Source organism: Python bivittatus, unplaced genomic scaffold (assembly GCF_059951505.1).
Source record: "Python bivittatus isolate LINGU-HERP-01145 unplaced genomic scaffold, Pbiv_v1 ctg000700_np1212, whole genome shotgun sequence".
NCBI lineage: Eukaryota > Metazoa > Chordata > Lepidosauria > Squamata > Pythonidae > Python > Python bivittatus.
Window position 1 is genome coordinate 58,498,004 of NW_028277098.1, and position 26,299 is coordinate 58,524,302.

The 26,299-nt window shown below is 38.6% G+C and overlaps 1 protein-coding gene across 3 annotated transcripts in view; it reads left to right on the forward strand.

The window, feature by feature from the left end:
• DEF6 (DEF6 guanine nucleotide exchange factor) overlaps nucleotides 1-23,460 on the forward strand; it is a 59,543-nt gene extending 36,083 nt beyond the window's left edge. For all 3 annotated transcript variants that reach the window (XM_025163682.2, XM_007423651.4, XM_025163684.2), the window contains 8 exons: nucleotides 1,032-1,259; nucleotides 4,818-4,964; nucleotides 8,703-8,811; nucleotides 11,494-11,792; nucleotides 13,764-13,930; nucleotides 14,738-14,936; nucleotides 18,895-18,985; nucleotides 19,458-23,460. In XM_025163682.2, the coding sequence (XP_025019450.1) occupies nucleotides 1,032-1,259; nucleotides 4,818-4,964; nucleotides 8,703-8,811; nucleotides 11,494-11,792; nucleotides 13,764-13,930; nucleotides 14,738-14,936; nucleotides 18,895-18,985; nucleotides 19,458-19,663 (1,446 nt within the window). In that variant the 3' untranslated portion in view covers nucleotides 19,664-23,460. The remainder of the gene's footprint in view (nucleotides 1-1,031; nucleotides 1,260-4,817; nucleotides 4,965-8,702; nucleotides 8,812-11,493; nucleotides 11,793-13,763; nucleotides 13,931-14,737; nucleotides 14,937-18,894; nucleotides 18,986-19,457) is intronic.
• The last annotated feature ends 2,839 nt before the right edge of the window (nucleotides 23,461-26,299 follow it).

Genomic DNA, 26,299 nt, shown 5'->3' on the forward strand with positions numbered 1-26,299 from the left:
TGGTTCTCACTTAATGACCTTAATTGGAATCGAAATTTCTGTTTCTTCTGCTAAGTGATGCAGTCATTAGGCGAAACATCACATGACCGCACCTCTTAGCGAAAGCAGTTTCTGTAGTCCCAGTTGCAGTCATTAGGCAGGACCATGCCGTTGTCATACCAGGACCTCACACTTCTCCTGCCCTTCTGTGCTCACTTCTGCTTCAACTGCCCCCACCTGCCTATCTCCCCCCCATCTCTGCCCTTTTGGCTGCCCTGCACTCCGCCGCCTTTGCACTCCACACCCCTGCACTCTGCCACCCCTGCCACCCCCAGCTGACCTTCACTGTCTTCCTCCCACTGCTGATGAGGTATGTCCAGCCTGGTACTTCCTTCACAAGGCAGCTGCTGGCTTCCTGAGGCCGCGTACAGAGTACAGGGTAGAGTGCAGGGTGGTGGGGGCAACGGAGTGCAGGGCAGCCAAAAGGGCAGAGATGGGGGGAAATAGGCAAGTGGGGAGAGTTCAAGCACACCCTGGGGTCATAAATGCCAAGCACCCAAAGTTTGATCATGCAACTACAGGTGCTGCAACAGCTGTAACTTTGAGGACTGGTTGTAAGTACTATTCATTCAGTGCTGTTGTAACTTTGAATGGTCACTGAATGAATGATCATTAAGTGAGGACTACCTGTCCTCACTAATAAATGCGGCTGGAGTATACTTATCTAATTTTCAGAATTCTGTAACCTAACCCATTTTCTATGCCTATTAATGAGATTCTTTGCGAATCTTGCTTTCTTGGCCATGTGCTGCTATTACTGTTACTTTGGGCTTGATAGTTGACACCCAGTCAACTTCAGTTGTTGAGAGTGAAGTTGAACCTGGTTTCCCTCTTGCCACTCCAGCAACTTAACTACTATACCACATTGGCCTGCCCACATCTCATACCCTTGAGTGAGAAGAAAATCTACATGAATGTAAAAGGACTATACTGTTCCAGAGGTGGGATGTTTGGTTGTTGTTTTACCCTGCTGATATCACCCATTTTTTCAGGTGGAATACCTCTTGAAGAAGATCTGTACAGCTATGAGCATTGAACTTAATAATGGGGAATTAGATGACTATCTTTCCCAAGAGACCCCGCAACAGAACAGTTTGACAGTTTGGCAATTTCTTGATTTGGTAAATTCAGGCCGATTACTACGTGGAATTGAGCGTGAAGCCATTAGCATGGCCATTGAAGAAGTTTACCAGGAGATCATCGGGGATGTGCTCAAACAGGTAAAGAATTCTCTCTTAATTAGAAGTACTGGGGAAAAAAAATGGTTCAGATTGGTAGATCAAGAATGACACTGCCAAGTTAAGAATAAGGCCACTGACGGTACTAAATCAATGGTGATTACTTTACCTCCCATATCAGGAGATTTATAACAAGACAGAGAGCTGTCACTTTCATGTCCCATGTGCTTTTGTTAAGCATCTGGCTGGGATTATGAAAAAGGATCTGGTGGTGGCCTCTTTCTCTTTAGGAAAATTCTTATTGTCATGTCAAGGAGAACATCTCCTGGGCATTCTAGTTATCCATTGAACAACAATATCAGTGGGATTAATTGGATGGAAAATATTATCTAATTTATGATACTAGTAATGAGAGAAGAAGAATATTGGCAAATAAGAGAAAATTGAAACACCCAGTTGGTTAGAGATCAGTGAATCTATTGTCGAAACCCTGCCTAACCCCCAGGAAGATACACAGATATTCTGACACCAAAACAAGCAGCCAATCGTTAACCCCCCCCACCCCCCCACCCCCACACACACCCCCTTCAGGCACCCTTGCTGATCTCCATAAATACCCACAACAGGGTCACATCATCCTGGGCACAGAAGGAACTGCTCCTGTCTGTGCTCCTGCCCTCTGAAGATGCCAGTTACAGATGCTGGCGAAACGTTAGGAAACAAAACTTCCAGAACACGGCCACGCAGGCCGGAAGACCCACACCAGCCATCAGTGAATCTGCTTTGATATCTGCAGTCCTCTACATCTCACCAGCAGAAAAAAATCACAAGGAAGAGAAGGCAAGAGCTCGTGGTGGGGCTGGCCTGCAAGAGAGCTCCTCAGCATCTCTTTGTGACCATTATTGCACCAGAAAGTGATCTGCCAGTTCAATTAGCCATTAGTATATTTCCCCCATTTTGCCAGCAGTTAAATGGCATGGTACGCTACCCTTATCTGTTTCTGTTTGGCTCACAATCAGGAAATAAAGTTTGTTCACAGCTGGGTTCTGCTTTGGATTTGTTCCTGCTCCTGTCTTCAAAAATGCTTACCTTGTGCATGTAACTGAACCCTAAGACCACCCTCAGTGGCGTGAGACATCTTGAAATGAAAGAGTGTGGGTTTTGAGTTTTAATCTGAGGATTTTAATTTGGGGATGATTGAGATCACCTATCTACAACCTTGCTTCCAGCATCAGAAGAGTAAGGAGATGCAAAGCTGAACCTTGGCCCCTTGAATTGAACCTCCTGGGAGGGGGCCAAATGGAAACTGCATGTCCTGTCTCTAACAAGATATTTGACTTATCCCATGGGAGATATCTCCTTCGGGAGATGGGGCATGCTGAAAAGGCCATCTTTTCACTCAAATGGTGGCACATTTGTAAGAGACCCAGCACTTCATCCAGGTCATAGGTTGTCATAGCCACTCACCCATTCTTCCTCTCCTTTGTATTAGATACTCCTCATTTGTCCTTGATTTGCTACTAAGCCCATAGGTCAGAGTCTTGAAGGATTCTGCCATATAGATGACACATTGACCAAGACTGTACCCCCTGGGTTCTAAGGCTTGCTACTTTCTAGTTGGGTATTCTAGTTGTGCTCTGAGTTACTTGCATGTATTCTTCTCACCCTCCTTTTTCTTGCTCCTGCAGAATTTGTGATTGGGGATAGTTGTCTCACGTACTGTTGCTCTTCTCCTTTGTTGAACGCTTGGTAAAAAAGGAGTGATTTTTCTTCTCATGGGTCATTTTGGATGGGGGAGAACTGACCTGACAGTGGATGGTGGGAGAAGAGGAGGGAAGTTTCTCAGTGCTGTCTCTAACAGTCTACTTCTTTCTATACCATCTCGGGAAAAGAAGGGGTGATGTTGGCAGGCATAGGCAAAGCAGAAGATGTGTAGAGAGCTGAAAAGGTGGCCAAAAAAAGGGACAGGCAGCCAGTGTAAGTGGAGGTTAATACATTTTGATGTGGATCAGTGCTTCTAGTCAGGCTTCACACCTGGCACAAATGTAAATATCAGCTGCTTAGACAATCTCTTATTCTGGACTTGACTTACATGGCAGAAGGCTTACAGACACGACTCAATATGATTAGCCTCTGTATTACAAACAAGAATGAAGCCATATACACAGAAAAGTTGTCCACTGCAATACATGGAAACCAAAGTCCTCATGTAGGACAGTGCCCCAGGACTCCAATTCTAAGCTTCTTCTCTTGCCTTTCCAATGGTTACTTGGCCATTCCCTCGATGGCCTTATGAGGCATCTGACTAGTAATGACATAATGCTTCTCTCTAGCCTCACCAGATTCATTCCTCATACTTCCAGTGATGCCTCTTTTTTCTCTCTTTTTCCTTTTCACACCTACAGCTGCTTGCCTATGGTAAAGAAACTGGTGGTATTATGATGCCTCCCTCTATTGTTCTGGTGCAAGGAGTTCTTGGATACTCCAAATTACCTATGGTATAGACAGTGTTATGAATTTGGAAATCCCAAAATGGTTAACATGGTTACACACTGCCAGAATGACCAATAAGAAAACTTGACTGGTTGGTGTCTAACTGGATCATTTATGTTGTGTAAACAAGGTTGTCAGGTATGCTAAATCAACATCCTCACTTTTCCTTCCTGGAATCACCATGAGCTTACAATATAATGTAATGTAGAATACATCGATAAGGAAATAGAACACTTTATACAAAGAGGAAGGAAAACGAGTCAGCATTCCTAATAGCCACAGATCATGTGAGTAGGGGTAAACCAGGGTAGAGGAGAATCAGTATGTGGTACATGCGGAAGCAACAAAGACTGCAGCCCAAAATCTCATGCAAGTTGGTGGTACTTCTTTTTTCTCCACTTTGATTTAGCATTTCAGAACTATTTTAAGGTATTGATTGCCTAGACGGTGGGGATCTAGATTATCTGTCACATCAATATTTATAGAATATACATGTAAACCAGTTAACACAACTGTATATTGTCATGTTGAGAATATGAGAAACCTATAATAGTGTTGCTGTTCTATTTCAACATGTGCTGAAATATCTTAAGTAGTAAAATAGACTGATCTTACATGTACAGAAAAATAAAGTGGTGGAATGGACTGAAACAATTTGGACTACAGCTGGTGGATCCCCTTTCTGAATGGTCCCCTATGTAAAACTGAGAAAAACATCTAGGAAACTAATTTTGGGGGAATAGGAGGGGTTGGTTCTACCTTTCAACCAGCTGTGCTGATTTTCTACATAGGTAGAATTTTTAACAGAGTGGCACCAGCTCAATTCTCTGCAATCCAATTTGCTTCCGAAGGACTCCGCTTCTCAGTGGAATAGGGCAAGCACTACTTAAGAAGCCTTGCATTGCCATGTTATGCATAGTATTCACACAGTTGCTTGGTTGTGTGTCACACTGCATAGTTCCCAGCCAGCCCATACTGTGGATGTGCCCTGAATGTGATTTGGCCTCTTTTGTGACATAAATTTTTGTTAAGTGGTCTCTTGCAAAGAGCTTTTATGCAAATCTTTGTTTATAGTGTGCCTGCTTTTCCTCCTCATTCCCACTACAGGGCTATCTCTGGAAGAAAGGCCACCTAAGAAGGAACTGGTCTGAGCGATGGTTTACCCTGAAGCCCAGTGATCTCTCTTATTATATGAGTGAAGAACGTAAAGAAAAGAAAGGGAGCATTTATTTGGACAGAAATTCATGTGTGGAGGTAATTGGACATTCTTTATTACAAAAGAACATGTTGGCCTTGGTTAGCCTTTTATAAAATGGTCACAAATATAGTATGTTGCTTTATTAAGAGATTATAATATATGTTAGCCTGATGCCAGTAAATAATTGTTTTCTGAGAGGTGGAGCTTTCTTTTCCAACCCTAAGGCAGGTTCCAGAATGCCATGCTCTCCGGTATTCTCAGACCTTTGAAGATAATACTGTATGTAAAAGCCAAAATGTGATTTTCCACTAGTCCTACATTTCTGGCAAGTATAAGACTTGTATTTTCAAGAGCTTTTTAATAAAAAAAAAAAATAGAAAACATTTTAAGCAACACAAACTTTCTCCCCACAACAGCTTCCTTTCACCCCACTCCAAACAGCAATTGCCTTTATTTAAGCAGTGACTCCCTTTTCCCAACAGGAGAGGTAGCAATAATGACTGTAGCCCAAAATTTTGTGCAAGTTGGTGGGATTTCTTTTTCTTCACTTTGATTTAGCTCTTCAGAATTTCTTTAAGGTGATCTGTATTATCAGTTACATCAACACTTACAGAATATGTAAATGTATACCAGCTTTTAAAAAAAACTATATTATTGCATTGAGAATATTGATTCAACCTATAATGAGCTTGCTCCACCATTAGCAAAAAAACAGCAGAAAAGAGGCAATTTGCTTGTTTCCTCCAAAGAAGGGATAGAAGATCTGTGCGATGAAGCCAACAGGAAATGTGGGGTGAGACCTGACAGAACAGGAATGATATGAGCAGATCCAGCAAAGCCTGGTGTGGTGGCCCAGGAACCAGAAGAGAGATAGGCCTCCATAGCCTTCACTTGGTTCACAATGAACATGGAGATTTCAGACAGAAGAAGATCATCTTTATCCTTTCATTCCACAGACCACACCCCAACTTTTTTTCAGGTGGGAAATAGACAGGAAAACAACCACAGTGGAACCTCGGGTTATGAATTTAATTCGTTCTGTGACTCTGGTTGCACCCCGAATTGGTTGCAACCCAAAGGAAATTTCCCCATAAGGTTCAATGTAATTACCGTTAATCCGTTCCGGCATGGAGGACAGGGAGGCGGCTGTTGCTTGGAGGGAGAGTCCCCCTCCCTACGACCACGTGTCAGGGGTGGAAAATGGCCGCGGACCACGTGTCAGGGGCGGAAAAATGGCCGCAGACCACGTGTCAGGGGCGGAAAAATGGCCGCGGACCACGTGTCAGGGGCGGAAAAATGGCCGCGGACCACGTGTCAGGGGCGGAAAATGGCCGCGGACCACGTGTCGGGGCGGAAAAATGGCCGCGGACCACATGTCGGGGCGGAAAAATGGCCGCGGACCACGTGTCAGGGGTGGAAAATGGCTGCGGACCACGTGTCAGGGGCAGAAAAATGGCCGCGGACCGTGTCACGGGAGGGAAAATGGCCGCGTATCCTGTTCGTACCCCGAGGCGGAGTTCACAAATCAAGGTAAATTTTTGCGGCTGGAGCTGGTCGTAACCCGAAAAGTTTGTTAGCAGAGGTGTTCGTAACCCGAGGTACCACTGTACTAATGTTCCTGGCTTACCAACACAAATACACCTCTAATAGATAAGGCAGAGGAGGCAAGAACCAAGGAAAAGGTCCATTCCACTATCTCCCAGAGTGCAGGTGACTGTAGAAGTTTTGTTGCACCTGGAGTGGGAAGTATGCTCTAAAATTCACAAAATCAAGAGACAGGTTTCTGCTATCTCCTCTCTCCTAAAATAAAGTAGTACAAGATTACATGGACAACGGGCAACTGGGGCACTTCTCCTGATTCCAAAGTTATTGTCAGCCTTCGAGGTAAACCTGACTAGGAAATCAAAGTTATGAATGCAAATGCTACTTTTATTATAAGGTAACAGAATCTTGCAAGTCTGAATGTGCTTCCTCCCTCTCTCCCCTTATCTTCAAGAGAACTTGAGAGGGCCAAGCCTGAGACACATTTTCAAATTACATTTTTGCCTCACTCAAATTTCTTTTATGTGACTGTTGTCTTGGTTGTGGATCTTCCTCCTCTTCAAGGTTATTCCTACAGCCCATTACAATTTTAGAGCACAGGCGATTATTTCTGTGGTTGCACCATGACTGGAAGGAATATTAATATTCCTAGTGATACTAACATATTCAAAATACTGCACAAGCTGAAGATGCTCAGGGCATAGATGATTCTAATCAAACAAATCAAAATACATAATAAAATAATTGCCTTTTAAAATCCTGGCTATAGAAACATTTCTTTACAGATTTCCTAAATGTAGAAAGAGGAGTCTAAACAGAACTTCCAAGGAGATGCATTCTGTATCCTGGAAACTCATATGCTGGATAGATGGGCATCTAAATTTCTAAACAGTTGACAAACGTTAATGTCTACACAGTCCATATTGTGCTCAGAGAGTAATTGACAATATATTTCTGATTGTTGTGAACTGCCCAGGGTCTATGACTGGGCAGTATATAAATTGAGATATATAAATAATAAATATTTCTCTTTGAGTATTATATGAGCCTCAATCTTGCCTTGTTATTGCATTTTGTACCACTTACAACTTTGAGATGTGACTAAGATATGGATAACGGTTTCCCTAGAAGTTGTTTCCATACATAAAAAAAAAGGTGTTTTATTTTAAAAACAAAGGAAGGAAAAGAACGCTTCCAAAAAATGTGCAGTTCTGTTCAAAGTTGACAGAAATATCTCAAAATAATTTCAAAAAGTAGTTTAAAAAATTACTGGAAACTTGTAATACAATTTGTAGATTGGAATTCAGGTCATCAAACTGAATAACAGATGCCATAATAAGTTTATTAATCTTGAAGTGCTACAAGGATCTTAACTGTTTTGCTATAACTGTCAGCCCCATCTGGTAGACCAGACCAGGAAATCAACTCCACATGAAGGCTAAAACTACTTTTATTGAGATTGGCTATAATAAAGAATCTTGCAAGTCTGATTGTGTTGTACTTCCTCCCCCTTCATAAATTCCAGGAAATTAGGGAGGCTTCTGCCTGAGCCACTTCCAAGTGTTACCTCTTTGCTCTGGAGTTAAAATGTTTCAGCTGCTTTTGCCTAGTAACGGTTCTTGCATATTTCTGTCTAGGTCACCTTCCTAACTCTGTACAATAACAGACCAATTTGGCTATCCCTCTGCAAATTGTTAACATTATTTGCATTTCTGCATAATTCTCAGTTCTAAAGAAAGTAGTATGAATTTGCTTAACAGCATATTGTTGTCTTGGTCATGTGTCTTTCACATATTCTGGCTAGAATTAATAGATTGAGAAGAACTAGGATTTGAAAATGGACTCAGGTTTATTTATGTAAAGGTGGAGAAGTGAGGGGCAAATCTGCCATTAGAAAGATAAATGAGGATTCAAAGAGGAATTTGAGTTGAGAAGCATCATTTTATGAGGTTTTCCCAATTATTCTATTCCTGTGATAAACAACAGTATCACTTCAGTCATTGGGAGATTAATATGGTAATGTAAATGTGCTTATAGTTGCCCTAGTGAGGTGAAAGGAGCTTTCTATATGCCCAGTCTGCAAAATCCTCATAGGAATGTGGTTGTTCCCAACTTGGGAGATGCCATGGGAAAGGGGGCATCTTCAACTAGGTTGGAAGGAACAGATTTTGTGCTTATTAATAATGAAGTCTCCACTGTTGCAAGTGAGATTATAGCTTAGATTTAAATTTATCTTCTTTTCTGATTCAAAGATTTTGCCCGACAAAGATGGGAAACGATGCATGTTCTGTGTGAAAACACCTTCACGGACCTATGAAATGAGTGCCTCAGATACCAGGCAAAGACAGGAGTGGACACTGGGTGAGCATTCTCGGGGTGCTTTGCACTGTTGCATCAAGTTTCTCTCCTGGGATGATCTGAAATGAAGAAGTTGAGCTGCTTAGTAGCAAGCTTTTTTAGGTAGAGTTCCTTCATGGACTGGCCATCTTCTTGTAGAGTATGACTGAACTAAATCAGATTGCTAGCATTTTTACCAAAAGTTAAAAGCATCTGTTCTTCAAGATTCCATGTCAGTGTTGCAACTAGTTTGGGATTGGAATGCAGATTCTTTTAACAATGTTCCTAGTGGAGTTCCTGTTACTGGTTAGATGTCAAGGAATGTTTGTTTGTTTGTTTGTTTGTTAGATTTTTTGAGTCTGCCTGACTCCAAAAAGACTTTGGGCAGCTTACAATATTTAAAATGCACAAGTTAAAAAACATGACCACATGGACAAAACAACATCAATCAACATTCAGAAAATATTTGACAGGGGCCCTACAAACACCCTAACCTCAGGCCAGGGAATAGAGGCAGAACTTAAGGAACTTCTGGAACACCTGGAGAGTAAAAACCATACATATCTGCAGGGTGATGCTTTTCCAGAGGGGAGGGGATGCGACACAGAAGGCATACTTCCTTGGTCCTGCTAGATGGCAGTGTTTAATTGAGAAGACCTGGAGCACACCCACTGTGTCTGAACTGTAGAATTCCCAAACTGAAAAAAAAACTTCTTTTTAAAAAATATTTTTATAGTAATTTTATTTAAAAAATTACATTTAAACAATAAAAACTAATACAAACTAAAAAAAAAGAAAAAAAAGAAAAAATAGAAGGTGCAGAAAAGAAAAAAAGAAAGAAAAATAGAAAAGTAAAAAAATAAGAATATAGTAAAGAAAAAGAAATATATAGAGTAATGATTCACCCCTTCATCACAAGTATAAACAATTTTAGTAACTTATCACCTGCTCTTAAAATACAACAAATGATCTCTTCTTCCCATATCCCATCTCTTATTTATAAACAAATCTTTAAAGCCTCATCATTTTAGTCCTGATGTCAGCAAAAGTCCATTAAGAGTTACCAGATATATCTATTTTAACCTTGATCAAATAAACCAACTTTATATTCCTTCCTTTTACTTCTAACAATCTTGATCTTTAATCCCTTCAAATAATGTCCTAGAACTTGATTTCTTTTCATTTTTTCTTTGTCTATTCTCACAAAATTCTTCAAAGCTTTAACAAGCCTCTTTTGTAAATCCAATATAGGAAAATTATCCAGGTCACTCTCTTCATTTGTTATTTGTATGTCCCTTTTAATTATTAACACATCAGTCGGTTTATTTTGTATGTCCAGTGTAACATCTTTTTCCATATCACATTTTTAGCCTGTCATTTTTAAATCCACTTTCAAATCGGTTTCAGTCTTATCAGATAATACTTGTTCCTCTTCCATAACATCTTTTAAACACATCTACATAGGCAGACACTCTTAAAATTAACTTCTGGGTCCATTGTTAAAAAATATCCTTCAGTATGTCCAATGCTGAAATATGTTGCTTCATTCTGTATTTGTAAATTGAATTTAAGTGTTCTTTAATTGTAATCTTTAGTTCCTTCTAGCATCCAATTTTTAAAGTCTTATTTTTTTTAAGAATTCAAAACAAAAGCATTTTCCCATGGGAAGGATACTTTATAATTAACTCTAAAATTTTATTTCAAATTTATCTGGACCCTTAGTCCCTTTGTAACTTTCTAAAATCAAAGTTTTAATCATCCTTTTGTTGTTTATTCCAAAAAAAAAAATGTTTTTAAAGTCCTTAAACTTGTATTTAAAACTTCTTTCACTAAGGATTGAAGGAAAGTCACCTGGTGCTGTAAAACCTGTCAATCCAAAGGTTCCTAATAGCAGTTAAGCAATTTCCAAAAATGATTAGAAAAAAAAGTATGCAAACTTAGTGTCCTTTCAAAGTTGCTGACGCAGTTTGAGCAAGATGGCTCTTCCCTTGTCTCCCACAGCTCTAAACCGACTGGAGACCGCTGCCTTGCAGTCTCCTAATGAGAAGCAACTACTATATCTGGAGCACTTGTGGGTAATCTCAAGTCCTCTTCTTGTTTGGAGAGGAATTATGAAGGGCTGGTCTACTCGCTGGCTCTCCATTCCGCCACAGTTGTCTTTAGTTTGCCATTTCTTCCCCAGAAGTCTGAAAAAAACCTTCTCATTGCCACTCATCTCAGCTTTGAAAAAGATGTCACATGGAAAAGGATCTCAGCAGATTCTAAACGGCTGGGTAGATTGGTGTGGCTAGAGTAAGGCTATTCATCCAAATCTGAAATTTTTTCAGCTGTACTACATTGTGAATGTATCTTTTCCCAGTGCACCATATAACTTTCATATACACAAGTATCCTATTTTACACTTCTGCTTGGAAAACATACCTAATAAATTTTGATAGGTGTGAGTAGCTTTATTTTAGAGTAGCTAATCGTGAACACAGATAATATTTTTATGTTTCTCAAAACACAGTGAGTTGTGCAAACTTGTTTATTCATAGATGCCATTTTTGCAGCTCTGGAATCTCTTTTGGCAGATTGCAGCATATTGAGCCAAAAGAAATCTGTGATTGATTTATTTCATATCCTGAGGGAAAAGATGCTCCTTAAGGTCTGTGATCAAGAGAGCAAAAGGATTGAGCTTTACTGATACTTCTGTTCCCCTGGCAGCCATCCAGATGGCAATCCGTCTCCAGGCAGAAGGTAAAAAGTCTCTGCACAAGGACTTAAAGCAGAAGAGGAGGGAGCAGCGGGAACAGCGAGAACGAAAGAAGGCTGCCAAGGAGGAGGAAATGCAACGCCTGAAGGAGCTGCAGGAAGAAAAGGAGCGCAAGCTGCAGGAACTGGAGCTGCTCAAAGAGGCTCAGAAGCAAGCAGAGCTTTTGCTTCATGAAGAAGAGCAGCGGCGCCAGCAGCAACATGAGGAGATGCAGAAGATGTTGGAAATTCAGCTTCAGGAAGCAGAACAGGTGGGCATACTGAAAGCGGATCCTGAGAGATCCATAGCTTGCTAAAGATATTACATCAATCAATGCAACAGAAATTATTTGAATCTCATGCCATTTTTGAGTGGCTTGCTCAGTGCCTTAGCCTCTTCTTGTGTAAAACAAGTTCTTGGGGACATTTAGAGTAAACTTTCTGGTTGAGTTAGAATGCATCTCTTTGAAATGCAAAAAGTAACCAAAGTCTGCCTTACTTATTGTTCAACTTATTGAAGTTGAACATTATAATTTCATTATCAAATAACTTTAAGCATGGCTTTCTTATGATATCCCCAGACAGCTTAAGACAGAAAAATAGATCAAGAGGAAACAGAGAGGGGAAGTAAAGGACACATACTTTATATGAACACCCAGAATGTGGTGAAGGAGGATACCTATCTTCAGTCAGTTTCTTATGTAGGCCTAAGGAAGCAGACTAAATATTTATGGTTTATACTATACAGGTTGTAATTTTCCTTTTATATTCATGCATCCTAATGACAAGGTAAACTGGTAAGCTGCTTGCCTTTGTGGATAAGTTCACTATAAATATGGACCTGCCATGAGCTTTCTACTTCCTCTTGTCTGTGGCATACTGTTGATACTTCTAATGCAGAGAAAGCTCTAAAAGGAGCTGTGATACATCCAATATTACTCTCTCTCTGTGTGAAACGAACAGTAGCAGAAAAGAATGTTAAAATGTATGGAGGATTCTAAACCATCATGCCATCCAATTTAGGATAACAGTGACTTCTATCAGTCGAGAAGATTAATGCAAAGGTCTCTGTATATTAAGAGATAGGAGACTTTCAGGCTATAAAGGTAAACGCCAGCATAGCCTAGTGGTCAAAATGTGGGATAGAAGGTCACTCGCTCTCATTCAACCTACCTCACAGGGAAGGGGAAAAAATGGAGGAAAGAATGCAATATAAGCTCTGCTGAGCTCCTAGAGGAAAGGTGTGGATAGAGATAATTCTGCCACAAGAAGTCCAGATTCAGTTACTGCAAAGTGCAATGTATGAGTTCCCCTTGTGGCTGTAAAGAGGCTGCACCTATTACCGAATTCCGTGACTATGTAGTTACTCAGTGGTGTCTCTTACTGGGCACAAAAAACACCTGTGCTGAAGATTATGCATTAGCACCTGATTAGCTACTGAGCCATTTTCAAGGATTTATTACTGTTCATTTAGGCCTAAACAGATCATGAAAAGATTATGTTAAGAAACCACCAACTTCCATGTAGGTTTCTTAGGCCTTTTCATTGTGAGAACAAGTCCTGCCAATTGTTCTCCTGAATGCTAATATTCAGTCAGATCTAGCATGTAGGTTGCCGTTCTCTTTAGTGGTTCCCACCTTCTTGAATAAATTTCCAGCAGAGCTTAGGTTGGGCCCCACTGTGGAAACCTACTTACCTACTTACCCATTGTTGTTTTTAAAGGTTAGTTTTAACACTTCTACTGGTTTTGTATGGGTTTATTGTCTTATAATTGTTCTAAAACAGTTCCTGGAGAAGGTCTAACTATGTAGTCACTAAGAGTCAACATGGACTTGATGGCACATAATAATTTTTAAAAAATCAAAATGTTGCATATAAATAATAAATAACATTCCAAGAAGTTTTGCCTCAAATGATATCTTTGGAGTCATGTACTGTTTAATTTTTTGCACATATCCTGATTAGTCACTCATATCTGCCTTCCCTGGACATGACAGACTCATCATCTCCACCCACCAAGACCATTGTAATGTAATAGCCTGAAATGTGGCAGGTTAATGGGTGTGTGTGGGCTATATATGAAAAGTAATAAAATTGTTGGCATGTAGATAAAACCAGAGACTTTGCCATTTACCAACTTTACCAGCTACTGCTGAGGACTAGGCTGCTTTTAAGTAACTGCCCCCTGCTGTTAGCAGGGACACATTCTAGCTGCTCACTGCATTTACTTTACCCACCTGCAGGCTCGTGCTTCCATGCAAGCAGAGATGGTTCTGAAGGAGGCAGAGGCAGAACGTCAGCGCAAGCGCATCGCAGAGCTGGAAGACATGCAGCAACGACTCCAAGATGCCCTGCAGCAGGAGATTAAAGCTCGTCAAGACGAAGAGGCTCTGAGATATGAACAGGCCAGGTAGGATTGTTGAATGCCTAGATTTGCTTTATTGAATAGTTCTAGAAGCACCGATATATTGCAACTTCTGGGAGGAACAGGGTTAATTATGGCAATATGGAGGCTTAAGGTTGAGGATGGTATTGGATGGTTAGGGCAATAAGAAAGACAAATGAGTTTGCTTACATAATTCTGAATATTTATGTATTGGATCTATTTTTACGACATTCCTACTTTGAAATATCTCAAAGGCAGTATATGCTAAGCACAATTAAAGTGGAGGAAAAACATTAAAATATAAGCAAATAAAATTATAATAAATAAAAACTTTACGTATAAAATATATGTAACAAAAAAGTGGGAAAAGAATAAACTACTTTCACAGGAAAGGCCTGAGTAAAGAGGTGGGTCTTCAGGAGTGCTAAAATACTTCATAGTACAGTAGGCATCTCCCAAATGCCAGGGGGTAAACATGGGTACCACCGCAGAGAAGCTGCTGATTTGAAGTAACCACAGTATGACAACCTACAAGTGACAATAGAAGCAGCAGGTTAGAAATGAAGGGAGCAAGATGATACAGTGAAAGACCAGAGAAGAGAAGAAGCTGTAGTTAAGATGAGAATTCCCAACAAATTCCTTCTCCATCACTCTATGATGCCATAAGTGACAGTTCCCAGAGAGGAGGCAATCCACTCCTTTTGCAGAGCAGAGTTACTCATTTCCTTCACAGTGTTATGGATTGCTTGTGAATGATGGGACTAACTCAAGCTTTAGACAATAAATCACTCATAGAGCAAGGAGGAGTTCAATCCTGTATAATTTTGTTAGATTGCTGGCAGAGGAGGAGGAAAAACTGAAGCAGCTGATGAAATTGAAGGAAGAACAAGAAGATTATATCATCAAGGCCCAGCATGAAAAGCTGGCTCTCAAGCAAGAGATGGAAAGCAAGAGCAAGTTTCTGGAAGAAACCAAACTGCAGTTGGAAGAGGTCAGATTTAATAGGGAGAGGATGGACCAAGATGTCATGGTAAGTAATGGAGCTGTGTCTGTCTGTCTGTCTCTCTCTCTCTCTTTATATATATAATTATAATATATAAATATTTGTATTTATTTATATTTATTTATTGATATTTACTCATATCAAGGGTTTTTATCCCCATACAGGTAGGCCTTCCATGTCACATTCTGTATTGCTGCAGCTAGTATTTCCATTTTAGAAACTGGCATTCTCTTTAAGGTCATGACTTTGCTCAATAATGAAAGAATGAGGTTACTGATATCAAAACACTCAGATTTACCCTAGAACAAAATGTTGCTCTTACCTAGGATTGATGTATTAGTCTAAGTGCTCTTGCTGGTTCTATTATGGTATTAAAAGGGCCAAAAGGCCTACTTAAAGCAAGATTACTTCCTCTTCCTATACAAATACATTTTTATTTATTTTATTTTTAAAATATTTAAATATTTTATTTTAAAATATTTAAAATATTTAATTTTATTATTATTTTATTTTTAGGCATTCATTTACTGTCAGATTAATTTATGCAAACCAGGCTAAAGAGTCCCACTAGCAGGGAGCAAATACACTATAGAAAAGATGATCTCAGATGCATGCCTCCACTGTAGTTGAATATCCAGATGGAAGGATTTTAAGAACTAAACTTTGTAAATAGTTGTCACATTGACTCAGTTTATCAGACTGCATGATGCAATTTGATTCATATATTGAAAGATCTGCAATTTGAATAGTATTGTTGTGGAGGTTTAAATTGATTTAAGTAAGATTGATATGATTCATTAAATTGATTTAGAAAATGGATCCATTGGAACCATTTTTTACAAACCTACTAAATGTTGTTGTTTTTCTGCTGTAAAGTACAAGTGAAATGGCAATTGGCCAGCCATACTTCAGGGAATCCACTGCTTTCTTGGTACTTTCATCTCTGTGTTAAGTCTACAGATTTTTTCATTTGTTTGCTTAACTAAATATGTTCAAATATAGCTTTTTGTGTGTGGGGGGGAGTATTGGGCTAAACTGGGAAGTCAAAAACAAATGTTCCAGAAAAAGTTACTGTCAAACTACCTTCTATCATGCCAAGAAAACTGCATGGATGTGCCCATGTAGGTCATCAGGAGCTGAGCTCAAATTGAAGGTGATTTTACTTTAACATAACTGTGTGAGTTGGCAATGTGTTGCCACTAGATGGCACGAACTAACCTCTAATTCTGTTTTAAAAATTAAAAATAATAATAAATTGCCAAGATCTCAGGAAATCAGAAATCTAAAATGTTTTCCATCTTCTTTTACCCATTTAATTTTTAAAATTAAAAATACTTATTTAAAATTCATGTTTAATTCTAATGTTCATATTTTAGGGCTTACAATGCATGAAACTGGATAATTGTGGCCACCACTTGAACAGATTGCATTATTCCACCCAAGAATAGTTTCAGATGTCTTTGCATTTTTAATAGTGTCTGCTGCATAGAGTTAAAGAATTGTAGCTAAGCATACTTATAGATAAACGTGGTTGCAAATTGAGGCACAAGTTCAGATTTTTCCTAAGGATGGGTAACCTGATCTTGTGTCAGCCCTTCGAGATAGACCAGATCAGGAAACACACTCCACAGGATGATCAGAATTATACTTTTATTGAGACAGGCTATAATAACAGAATCTTGCAAGTCTGTTGTGCTTTTGTACCCCTCCCTCTTATACCCCAGTGAATCAGGGAGGAGTCTTCTTGAGTCTCTTAATACTATCAACCTTCCCAGGACTTAAGGAATGCTTCCATCCTCTTTGTTTACACAATGGTTTCTGAATATTTGCTTCAAGGCTGTCTCCCTGGCTCTCTACATCTAGGTTTTTTGTTGTTGCTGTTGAAGAACTTACTTATTATTTACTTATTTATTTAGTAACAAAGCAATCTTAATCTAAGAAAAAGAAAATAAACTAAAAAAAAATAAAAATACAAACTAAGAAGGAAAAGAAAAAAATCTATAAAAGTATAGTATAAAAATTTTATACTTATCAATAGTCACTGGTTTACCAATAAATTCACTATAATATAAACAATACAATATATTATTGGAAGATATCACAGAATCTGCCATAATAACACATATTGCTGCATCCTTTGATTGGTAGAAAATATTGCCTTTTCCATAACAGATAGATCACACATTTCTGACAACCATTCCTTGACAGCTGGAATAATATCACTTTTCCCAGGACTTAAGGAATGCTTCCATCCTCTTTGTTTACATAATGGTTTCTTCAAGGCTGTCTCCCTGGCTCTCTACAGCTAGTTACTTACATCATCTCATCTGATCTACTTGGTTTCACTGTGTGAATAGAAAAACTCACCAGCTTGATTGCCTTTTATTAACTCTGCAGTGAGATGGGCGGTGACAAATTTGAAATATAAAAAATATAAATAAATAGGTTTTGAAATTTATATCTAAATAGCTTCCATCTCCCCTCCCCTATCTCCAACTCAGAGCACAACACAATTTAATTTCCCTGATTTTGATTTTATTACAACTCAAGGCGCTGATGATCAGCTTTACAATCCTGTATGGCTTGGGGTCTAGCTATCTTAAAAACTGCTTGCTCTAAATAGAATTTGCCTGACCAAATTGTGCATGTAGAACATTGTTTCTCAACCTTGGAAGCTTGAAGATGTATGGACTTCAAGTCCCAGAATTCCCCAGCCAGCATGCTTCTGAAATGTTTCTCCCCAAAATATGCATGTTTCAGGATTGTGCCTGCACAAAGCATGTCTAGTCATGGACCATCCAAAATTAGCTGTTCTGTGTATGGAATGTTTTGTACATCTCTACTTAAATATTTTTGTTAAGAAAATATTTCAAAGGCAAAAACAGGCATGCATGAAAGAATAAACAGAGCTCTTTAGAGAAGTTGCCATGACCGCATGAATATGCAACTTCCCTCAGGACAGTTTTCCCTGTGCCTTAATGGTGTATTTTCTATCTACAGACTGCAAAACAGAGTTTTGGTCTTCTTCTTTTTCCCTTCTTAATAGATATTCTGTATTAAAAAAACAAGGGAAAAAACAGTAGGAGAACAAAGGAGATTACAACTAGCTGACAACTGTTTGCATCCCATGAAATTCCGTTGTATAATTCTTTATAAAACCTTGCCTGAAAACAGTCTGAGAATTGTTTCACAGAGTCTGTGATGATCTTCCAAGGAGACAGTCTTCTTTGATTTAATGCTGGCATTTATAACACTGTTGTCCCAAGAAACTGCTACAGTTTCAGTTGTATCAGTCCTTTTCCTGCTAATTGGAACTGATTAAAGAAAGTGGTCTCAGTTGATTAACTATGTCTTGTTTCATTTAACATTCTAAGCCATTATTTTAAATATGGCTTCTTGTATAAAGCACTATGACCTTGTTCACACATTACAATAATCCATAAACCGTGGTTTGCAAATTACAGTTGATAGGTTAACAGATTATGCTAAACCAAATCCAAACATTGTTAACATTCTTAAACAGGTGATGATGCACATGGCTTTCCACTAGCATTTTTCAATAGAAGAGAATATATGTAGCTCAGGGTTGAACTGTGGAGTCTCTGGTGCTCTCTGAGCTTGGTTGTTTGCTTGCAGATGTTTTATTACCCAACTAGGTAATAACATCAGTGCGAGTGAGTGTGGGGTTTCCTCCCTGTTTATATATAGTAGCTTGCCCTACCAGTGTTAGTGGGGTGTGCTTTTCTCCTGGGTAGTTCCTTGATTAGGGTGTTGTTTTCTGCTTGATTGTATTTTTTGCTGCTTGCATTTTTGCTACTGAATATAATATCAAGTCTTTGTTCAGTAGGTGTGATGACTGCATTCAGTTGATTCAGGATTTATAATTCACCAGGTGTTTACCACTTTGAATACCTAGAAACATTGCACAGGTATTAAGCAGAGATATCACCCAAATCTTTTTTTTTTTTTGCCTCTTCCGTTGCAGATAGCTCAGCAGAAGCTCCAGCAAGCCAGCACCAATGTAAAGCACTGGAATATTCAGATGAATCGACTGATGCACCCCATTGCTCCAGGAGGTATTACTGCAGAAGTATTCAGCTTCTGTAGCCAGTTACCTTGTTTCAGACTTGCAAGTTAAGCCCACACAAATGTATAATTATCTGGCTGCCAAGGAATAATCTTGTACTTTTTGAATAGACATTGTGTTTCTGTTTGATCTTCCTCAAACATTTATGACCACAATTGTTTTAAAGATTATTTGTTCTCTTTTACAAGTACAGATGTCCAGGTTGAAGTTCAGCAGTCTGGAATATTCCATTTGTTTGTGAATCTGCTTTGCTATTATTTCCTACCATTGCTAGGGTCTGCTTCAAGAGAGGCAGTTTATAATTTGTAAAACACATGCATTCTGTGTACTTGTACATACACATCAGTTACAGTTATTTTAGTGTGGTAACGGTGATGGGCATATGCCTAGTAATGCTTTGTCCTTTAACTTTTTCAAATAAAAATAAATTTGGCCATGTGCTTTTCTTTTCTGGTTTCTAGAAAAGCGTACTGTGGCGAGCGGAGGATTCTCTGGCTTTAATCCTGCAATCCTGTCCAAGAGAGAGTCATCTGTCAAATTGAAGCAAAGTCTGGAAAAAAAAAAATCTGATGCTGTGAAGAATGAGAGCAAGGAAAATGTAAATGGAGTGACAGAGAAGCAGATGCCGATGCCAGAAAAGGATAATCCCAGCTCAGAAACCCTCTGATTAGCCTCAGAAGAAAAACAAACCCACTTAATTGAAATTTAGTGACCAGAAAATAAGCGTCATGGCAGCTTAATGATTATTATAGTCTATAAATACTGAACATATGTAAAAATTGTATAGACAAGAATTGTGATGATCTCTTCTGTTAAGCCACACAGTATCCTGACAGTTTGATTTATGCGCTAGAGTTGCCCCTGAAGTTTTATACATATACATATAAATATTGCTTCCTGCTCAAAACTTCAGAAGTATGATTTAAGTATGGGATTATGGTTCCCCCATGGCACACTCTATTTGGTCTCAGCAATTGAAGAAGAGTTCTGGTCACGTTGTATCATACTATGGAATTAAAATTTCTAACAGTTGGTGGTCATTGTAACCACTGCTGTAATATGCCAAGAATTCTGTCATTCTCTCTAAAAAAAATTAATTGTAAAATATATCGTCTGAACAATTGAAATGTGTTTTAAAAATCTAGTCCTTTTCCTTTTGGCAAACAGTATCATTAGTTAACTGTGTCATTTAACTAACCTTGTATTAGTCATCAGTTGAAAGGAAATAACCAGAGTTTATGTAATGATTTCTGAAAATGTTATGTACCTAATGTTTTGAGACAAATCAGCATCTAATAGAAAAGATTACAAAGATAGAAATTTGATGTTTGGTTTCATTACGCTGCTGGTGTATGCACTATGTAATGCAAACTTTTAAGCTGAATATTTGGGTTGAAATTCCAAATTAAAACATCCTCAACAGGTGGCTGTCCAGTCTGTGAAGGGGAGGCCACCATTTTCCTTGATAATTGGCTTCAGCCCATTTAAGTTTCCTTAGATAATTATGAGAAAAATGAATTTTAAGAGCCAACTAAGAAGTATTTTGAACAAGAGCAGGCAATGGAAGAGCCAGCCCTTATTATATCAAGGACTGTGAGCATTGTTGCTATGACTAGGTAACAGGGGAATGGATAGCCTCCTTAGGAAAATGTCTTATTAAAAAAAAAGAGAGAGAAATAGAATCTCTAAGCGGACATCAGAATGGAGATGAGAATTGTCAGGAGAAGGAACACCTCAAGAAAGGAAGAGATAATAAGTAAAGGAGAAAATAATTCCATGTTAATCTATGAAGGTAAAATTCTAGCCCTAAGCGTGTTTTTTAAATTTCAAGTCCTTCCTATTTAATTAAGTCACAACAATCTGGAAACTGAAATAGAGAATAAACACAATCTTGTTCCATTGTTAATGATGTGCTTAAGAGACAGATTCAGAAAGTATCTTTTAAAAAAAACTGAAAGAGGTGAGAGGCTATTGTTGCCCATAGCAATGTACACTCCTTTCTGTTGTTCCCTGATTGCATTATCAAGCAAGATTTTGAAGCACGATGAAAATATTGCAAAATGTTTTGAATCAGAACGGATACTGTGTATATCCTGTGAGTAGTGATGACTTGATGTACAACTTTCAGCTGTGAAAAACAATTTCCGGTTCCTGCATAAGTAATTCTAGTCACAGGTGGCAGCAGCTAGCTGTCTTTGGCTGATTTTACAGAGGCTGAGCAGAGTCTGACCTGGTTAGGACTTTGATAGGAGTTCACCAAGAAGTTGAAGAGTTGTAGATGAGACTGGGAAGTTGAAGAAACACCCCCACAAGACAAAAATGAAGAAAAGGGGAGTACCTGATAACAGTAGGTGTAGCACCTACAGCAGATGAAATGCTAAATACTTTCTAAATTGTCCAAAAATAACTGCAAGACATGGTTGAATGCTTTCCATGTATTAGGGAGAAAATCTTTCATGTAGTAACTGCATTATAGGAAAAAAGATTTCTGACCTAATCTTCCCCTGGGCATATTAACTTTGTAAGTGCAAGGATTTTGCCATTATAGGACATACTCAGGCATGCATGCTACTTCCTACCTGCAGTGGGAAAGGATATACTTTCCCTGAATTGTCATAAATACAACAATAAATTGTCACATATGTCACACCTAGCTTGATCTACAATTCCACACATTTAGTAGCATAACTAAATAAGTAGTTGCACTGAATATGAGCTGCTACTTACTGAAGATGTGTGTACCTATTCAGGTGGCTGTAATAATACATTTTAACAGTTCAGGAGAGGAAATAGTGATGTCTTATAATCAGTCTCCTACCAAGATTGTAAACCATCATCCAGTAAGTGAAAGAGTTACAGGACTTCATATATGATCATAGGCTGTCATGTCTGATGTCAGGGTAATATCTTTGTAGGCTTGTATGTTCTACTCTGACTAGTGTAGCAGCAGCTTTCCAGGGTTTTAGAGAGTTATTTCTGATCATATGTGCCCAGTACCATATTGGCAGTGAGTTTTTTTTTAAATTTATTTAAGAATTAAATTTCTAAGAAGGCCTCTTTGGGGACCAAATCAGAATGGAGGACTGAGAGCTCAACTTCTGTTTTACAAACTGGTCAAAGCAGATGGTACTGCTATTGCCTCCACAGCCTTCTCTTGCCAGTGAGGTAACAAATGAAGTAAGCTATGAATCTCAAGGGACTCAATTTAATCCTAGGAATTCCATTTACTGATTTTCAGTAAGACAAAAGGGAGCTTGTATGAAGTAAAAAGGGGGTTTCTTTTAATATTAAATCTATTTTAGGACTTAGAAAATATAAAGATATGTTTTATATTTAAAAACTGGAAACTCTGTAACTGATGTTTGGTAGTTGAATAATTCTGTCTTGTGCACATGACAGCTACTACAACATGCTGTAAAAGATTCTGGGGTCCACAAAAGAGTTTGGGGCCATATGCTGTTGCATTATTGCAGGCTGCTGTTGCCTGCTATGGTCAGTAAAACCTGGGTAGTAGCTAAGTGTACCTCCTACACCTATCCGGTGTTTCCTTTAAATCCCAGCCTCTGGTAAGCCATTTAATAATGAAAATGCTGTATCCTCTGATATCAGTATAGTTTTCAAGGTGGCCAGTAGGGCAGTTAAAACAACACAACAAAGAGCAAAAATTCTCCCATTAAGTAAATTGAGGCTCAACTCATTTTTTTAGAAACCTTTTCTGCCTGGAGCCAGAAAAGAAAAAGACTGAGGACCAGGTGAATCTCCCACAGAAACAATGTTCCATAAAGAAAGCATTCTCACTAGTTACCTCTTGCCTAGCTTCAGAAGATGGGGGGTGTAAAAATATGATGCCAAGATGACTGACTTGTGAAGGTTTACAGGATTTTAGTTCTTATGTATATGGTTAAATTGGTTTGAGTTGTTTTATTTTCCAAGGTCTTTAGAGGAATAACTCAGATTTTTTTTTCTATTCGACTGGGCAGTATATGAGAGACATAAAGTGGTTTTGTAGTAGAGCAGAAGCAAGCAGGCTAGTAAAAAGAACCCAGTTGCTAATCCTGTTTCACATTATTCAGGTACAATAGAACTGCACCCCAAGGAAGCTTCATTAAAGCCAGCTCGGGCTGACAACTCCCGTATCTCCCTCCAGGACTGTAAACTCCGTCAGTCACTACCCCAGTTCCCAAGCTACATTCTAGAGTCTAGAATAATTTAAGAACACTCAGACCCTCTGTTAAGTCCTTGATTATTTCCCAAGTAAAATTTTCAGCCAAACTAGCACCAGGTCCATTCTATTACTTGGTAGTATTGCTTTCCATTCAGTATCAACCAAACATTCAAGTAATTAGGTACTAGGTTTATGATTACTTGGGCTAAGCTCTGAGACCAATATTTGAAATTAAAGAAGTATCTGTAAATATACATACACATTTGCAAAGGAAAATAAATTATTTTTTACTTATACGAAGCTGCTTCCATTAGCTCTGGTGTTTTGCTAATACGTTGTTTTCATCTCCAGTGTCTAAATATATAAAAAAATACAACAGGTAAAATTTATTAAATATTTTCTGCTTGGCGTTGTGTCCTCCAGGTAGAACAAACATCTCATGTGAGCAATTCTCCAAATATTTATACTAATAAGCATTCTTTCTGCATTGTTCACACATATCAATCTGAATTAAAGACAACCCAATAATAATTTCTAGTCTCCCATTAGAAAATGTACTGATGGGAACCAGTCTGGTAATACGCTCCTGTGTACTTCAGAGTTCAACTTGTGTACATATTTTTATTCAGTATTTGGGTAAACATATGTGAATTGCTAGTGCTATTTCACTATTTTTCACATGATAGAGTTGAACGTGCCTCCCATCATCTAAAACTATTTTTCTAAAGTTTAAAACAAAAATGTGTAAATAAATCATGTAAATTTTGTTTTGCACACAAAAATGTGTACATATACATTAGGATAAGGAAATTTAATGCCAACTTTCTTTTTACTCGGATATAGTCAACTTTAATCAGGAAGATTTCAATGGCACTCAACCCTAGAACTCCAAAATATACTACTGAATTTCTTTGGCTGAGTTCGGCAATATGCTAGACTAGGTTAAAACAGAGCTGAATATTTTGTAGTTCAGACTATTGTGGGACCTCAACCACTGTTTTAGTGTGTAGCGTGAACCAGACCATTATGTTAGGCCATAACAATTATTTGCTTTGGCCCAGCATGCTATGTAAATACAACAATTGTAGTTTAACAACTTGGCCTTAGGGTTTATAAATTGTCTGGATCCACTCTTTGAGTTGGGTTTTCACTATAGGATGCCTTCAGGCAATACCTGGCCAGAATCTTATATCTGATAAAATATGTCAATAATCACTTGAACCAATACCATGAGAATGCATTCGGGGTAAACAACATAATGGTCTTCAGGTATTTTGGGCTACAACTCCAATAAAATGCTAGGCATAACTCATGATCTAAATGTATGACAGTTCTTGTCCAAAATATCTGAAGGGCACTGACTGCTTCTTTCCCTTAAACATGAGGCAGTCCAGGTATTTTATGAAGAGAGACTAGTTTGAGGAAAAGACATGGAGTTTTGAATTCAAGCTTTTTAAGCATTTCTGGATGCTTGCATTCAAATGCATTGGAATTTTCTGAAATTTAACCTGTGCCTCCACCTATTTATTTATATAAAAAAATTATAACACCCCAAGAAGCAGCTATGTGTATCTTTTCAAAAAAGAAGAAAGGTAAGCACTGTGCTGCTGACACTTCTCACCACTTGGATAACTGGTTTCAATGTAACAATATTAAATCTTGATTGACTCCACTGTACAATTACAAAGCTAAATATCTCTATGGGGTGTTACAGAAAAACAGTTCAAAATTAATCAGCCAAGATTAATAAGACTCTGGAGTCCTTGGTGCTCTCTGAGCTTGGTTGTTTGCTTGCAGACGTTTCATTACCCAATTAGGTAACAACATCAGTGCAAGTGAGTGTGGGGTTTTCTCCCTGTTTATATACAGTACCTTGTTCTGCCAGCTTTGGTGGGGGTATGCTTTTCTCCTTGGTAGTTCTTGATTAGGGTATTGTTTTCTGCTTGATTGTCTGGTGTTAATCCATGCTTATCTGGGTCTTGGCTGCTGGAGGGGATGTGTTCTTTTTGTTTCCTTAGCTTTTTTATTGTCTCTCTTGAATGGTGTGTAAATATGATTTATTTCTATGTGTCTATTGATGGCTAATTTGTCTGAATGCCAAGCTTCCAGGAATTCCCTAGTGTTCTGGATTTAGCCTGGTCTAGGATTCTCACAGTTGAAATTGTGGTTAACTCTGTCCATGTGTTGTGAGATTAAGGAGTTTTCATTGTTCTTCTGACTGCTATTTGGTATCTATGGATGCACTCTGTTAGTCTTCTGCCTGTCTGTCCTACATAGTAGCTGTTACAGTCCTTACGCTGTATGTTGTAGATGACTCCTGTTTTTTCTTCTTGGGCTACTGGGTCTTTTGGTTTATTTAAGATGTTTTGGAGGATTTCAGTTGGTTTGTGTGCTATGGTGATGCCATGTGCTTGTAATAGTCTGTTAGTTGTTTCTGATATGTTTTTGATATATGGTAGTGTTATCCTTTTCATAGTTTGTGCTGGTTGTCCTGTAGTGGGTTGAGTGGTCAGGCACTCAAGGGCAAGCTACTGTATATAGACAGGGAGAAAACACCACACTCACTAGCACTGATGATGTTAACTAGCTGGGTAATGAAATGTCTGCAACCAAGCTCAGAGAGCACCAAGGATTCCACAGTTCAACCCTGAGCTCCATATATTCTGTTCTATTGGATTAACTAGACTACCCTCGTTTTTAACAGTTTGAATCATCCTCCCCCTTTGGTTACTATTAGTTTACCAGTTAGTATTGGACTAAGACAGCCAGTCTGGCGTAGTGGTTTAAGGCACTGGGCTAGAAACGGGGGAGACTGTGAGCTCTAGTCCCATCTTAGATAGGAAGCCAGCTGGATGACCTTGAGCCAGTCATTCTCTCTCAGCCCTAGGAAGAAGGCAATGGCAAACCATTTCCAAAAAACCATGCCAAGAAAACTGCAGGGACTTGTCCAGGTAATCACCAGGAGTCAACAATGACTCAAAGGCTCAAAATAAATAAATAAATAGGGCTACTATTAGTTCTAGCTAATGCATGGGAGCTGTCAAACCATCTATAGGGGACCAGGGTGATGGAATCTAAATTAAACCATGGTTTCAAAATAATTGAAAACACATTCACACAGCACAAGGCAAAAAATTC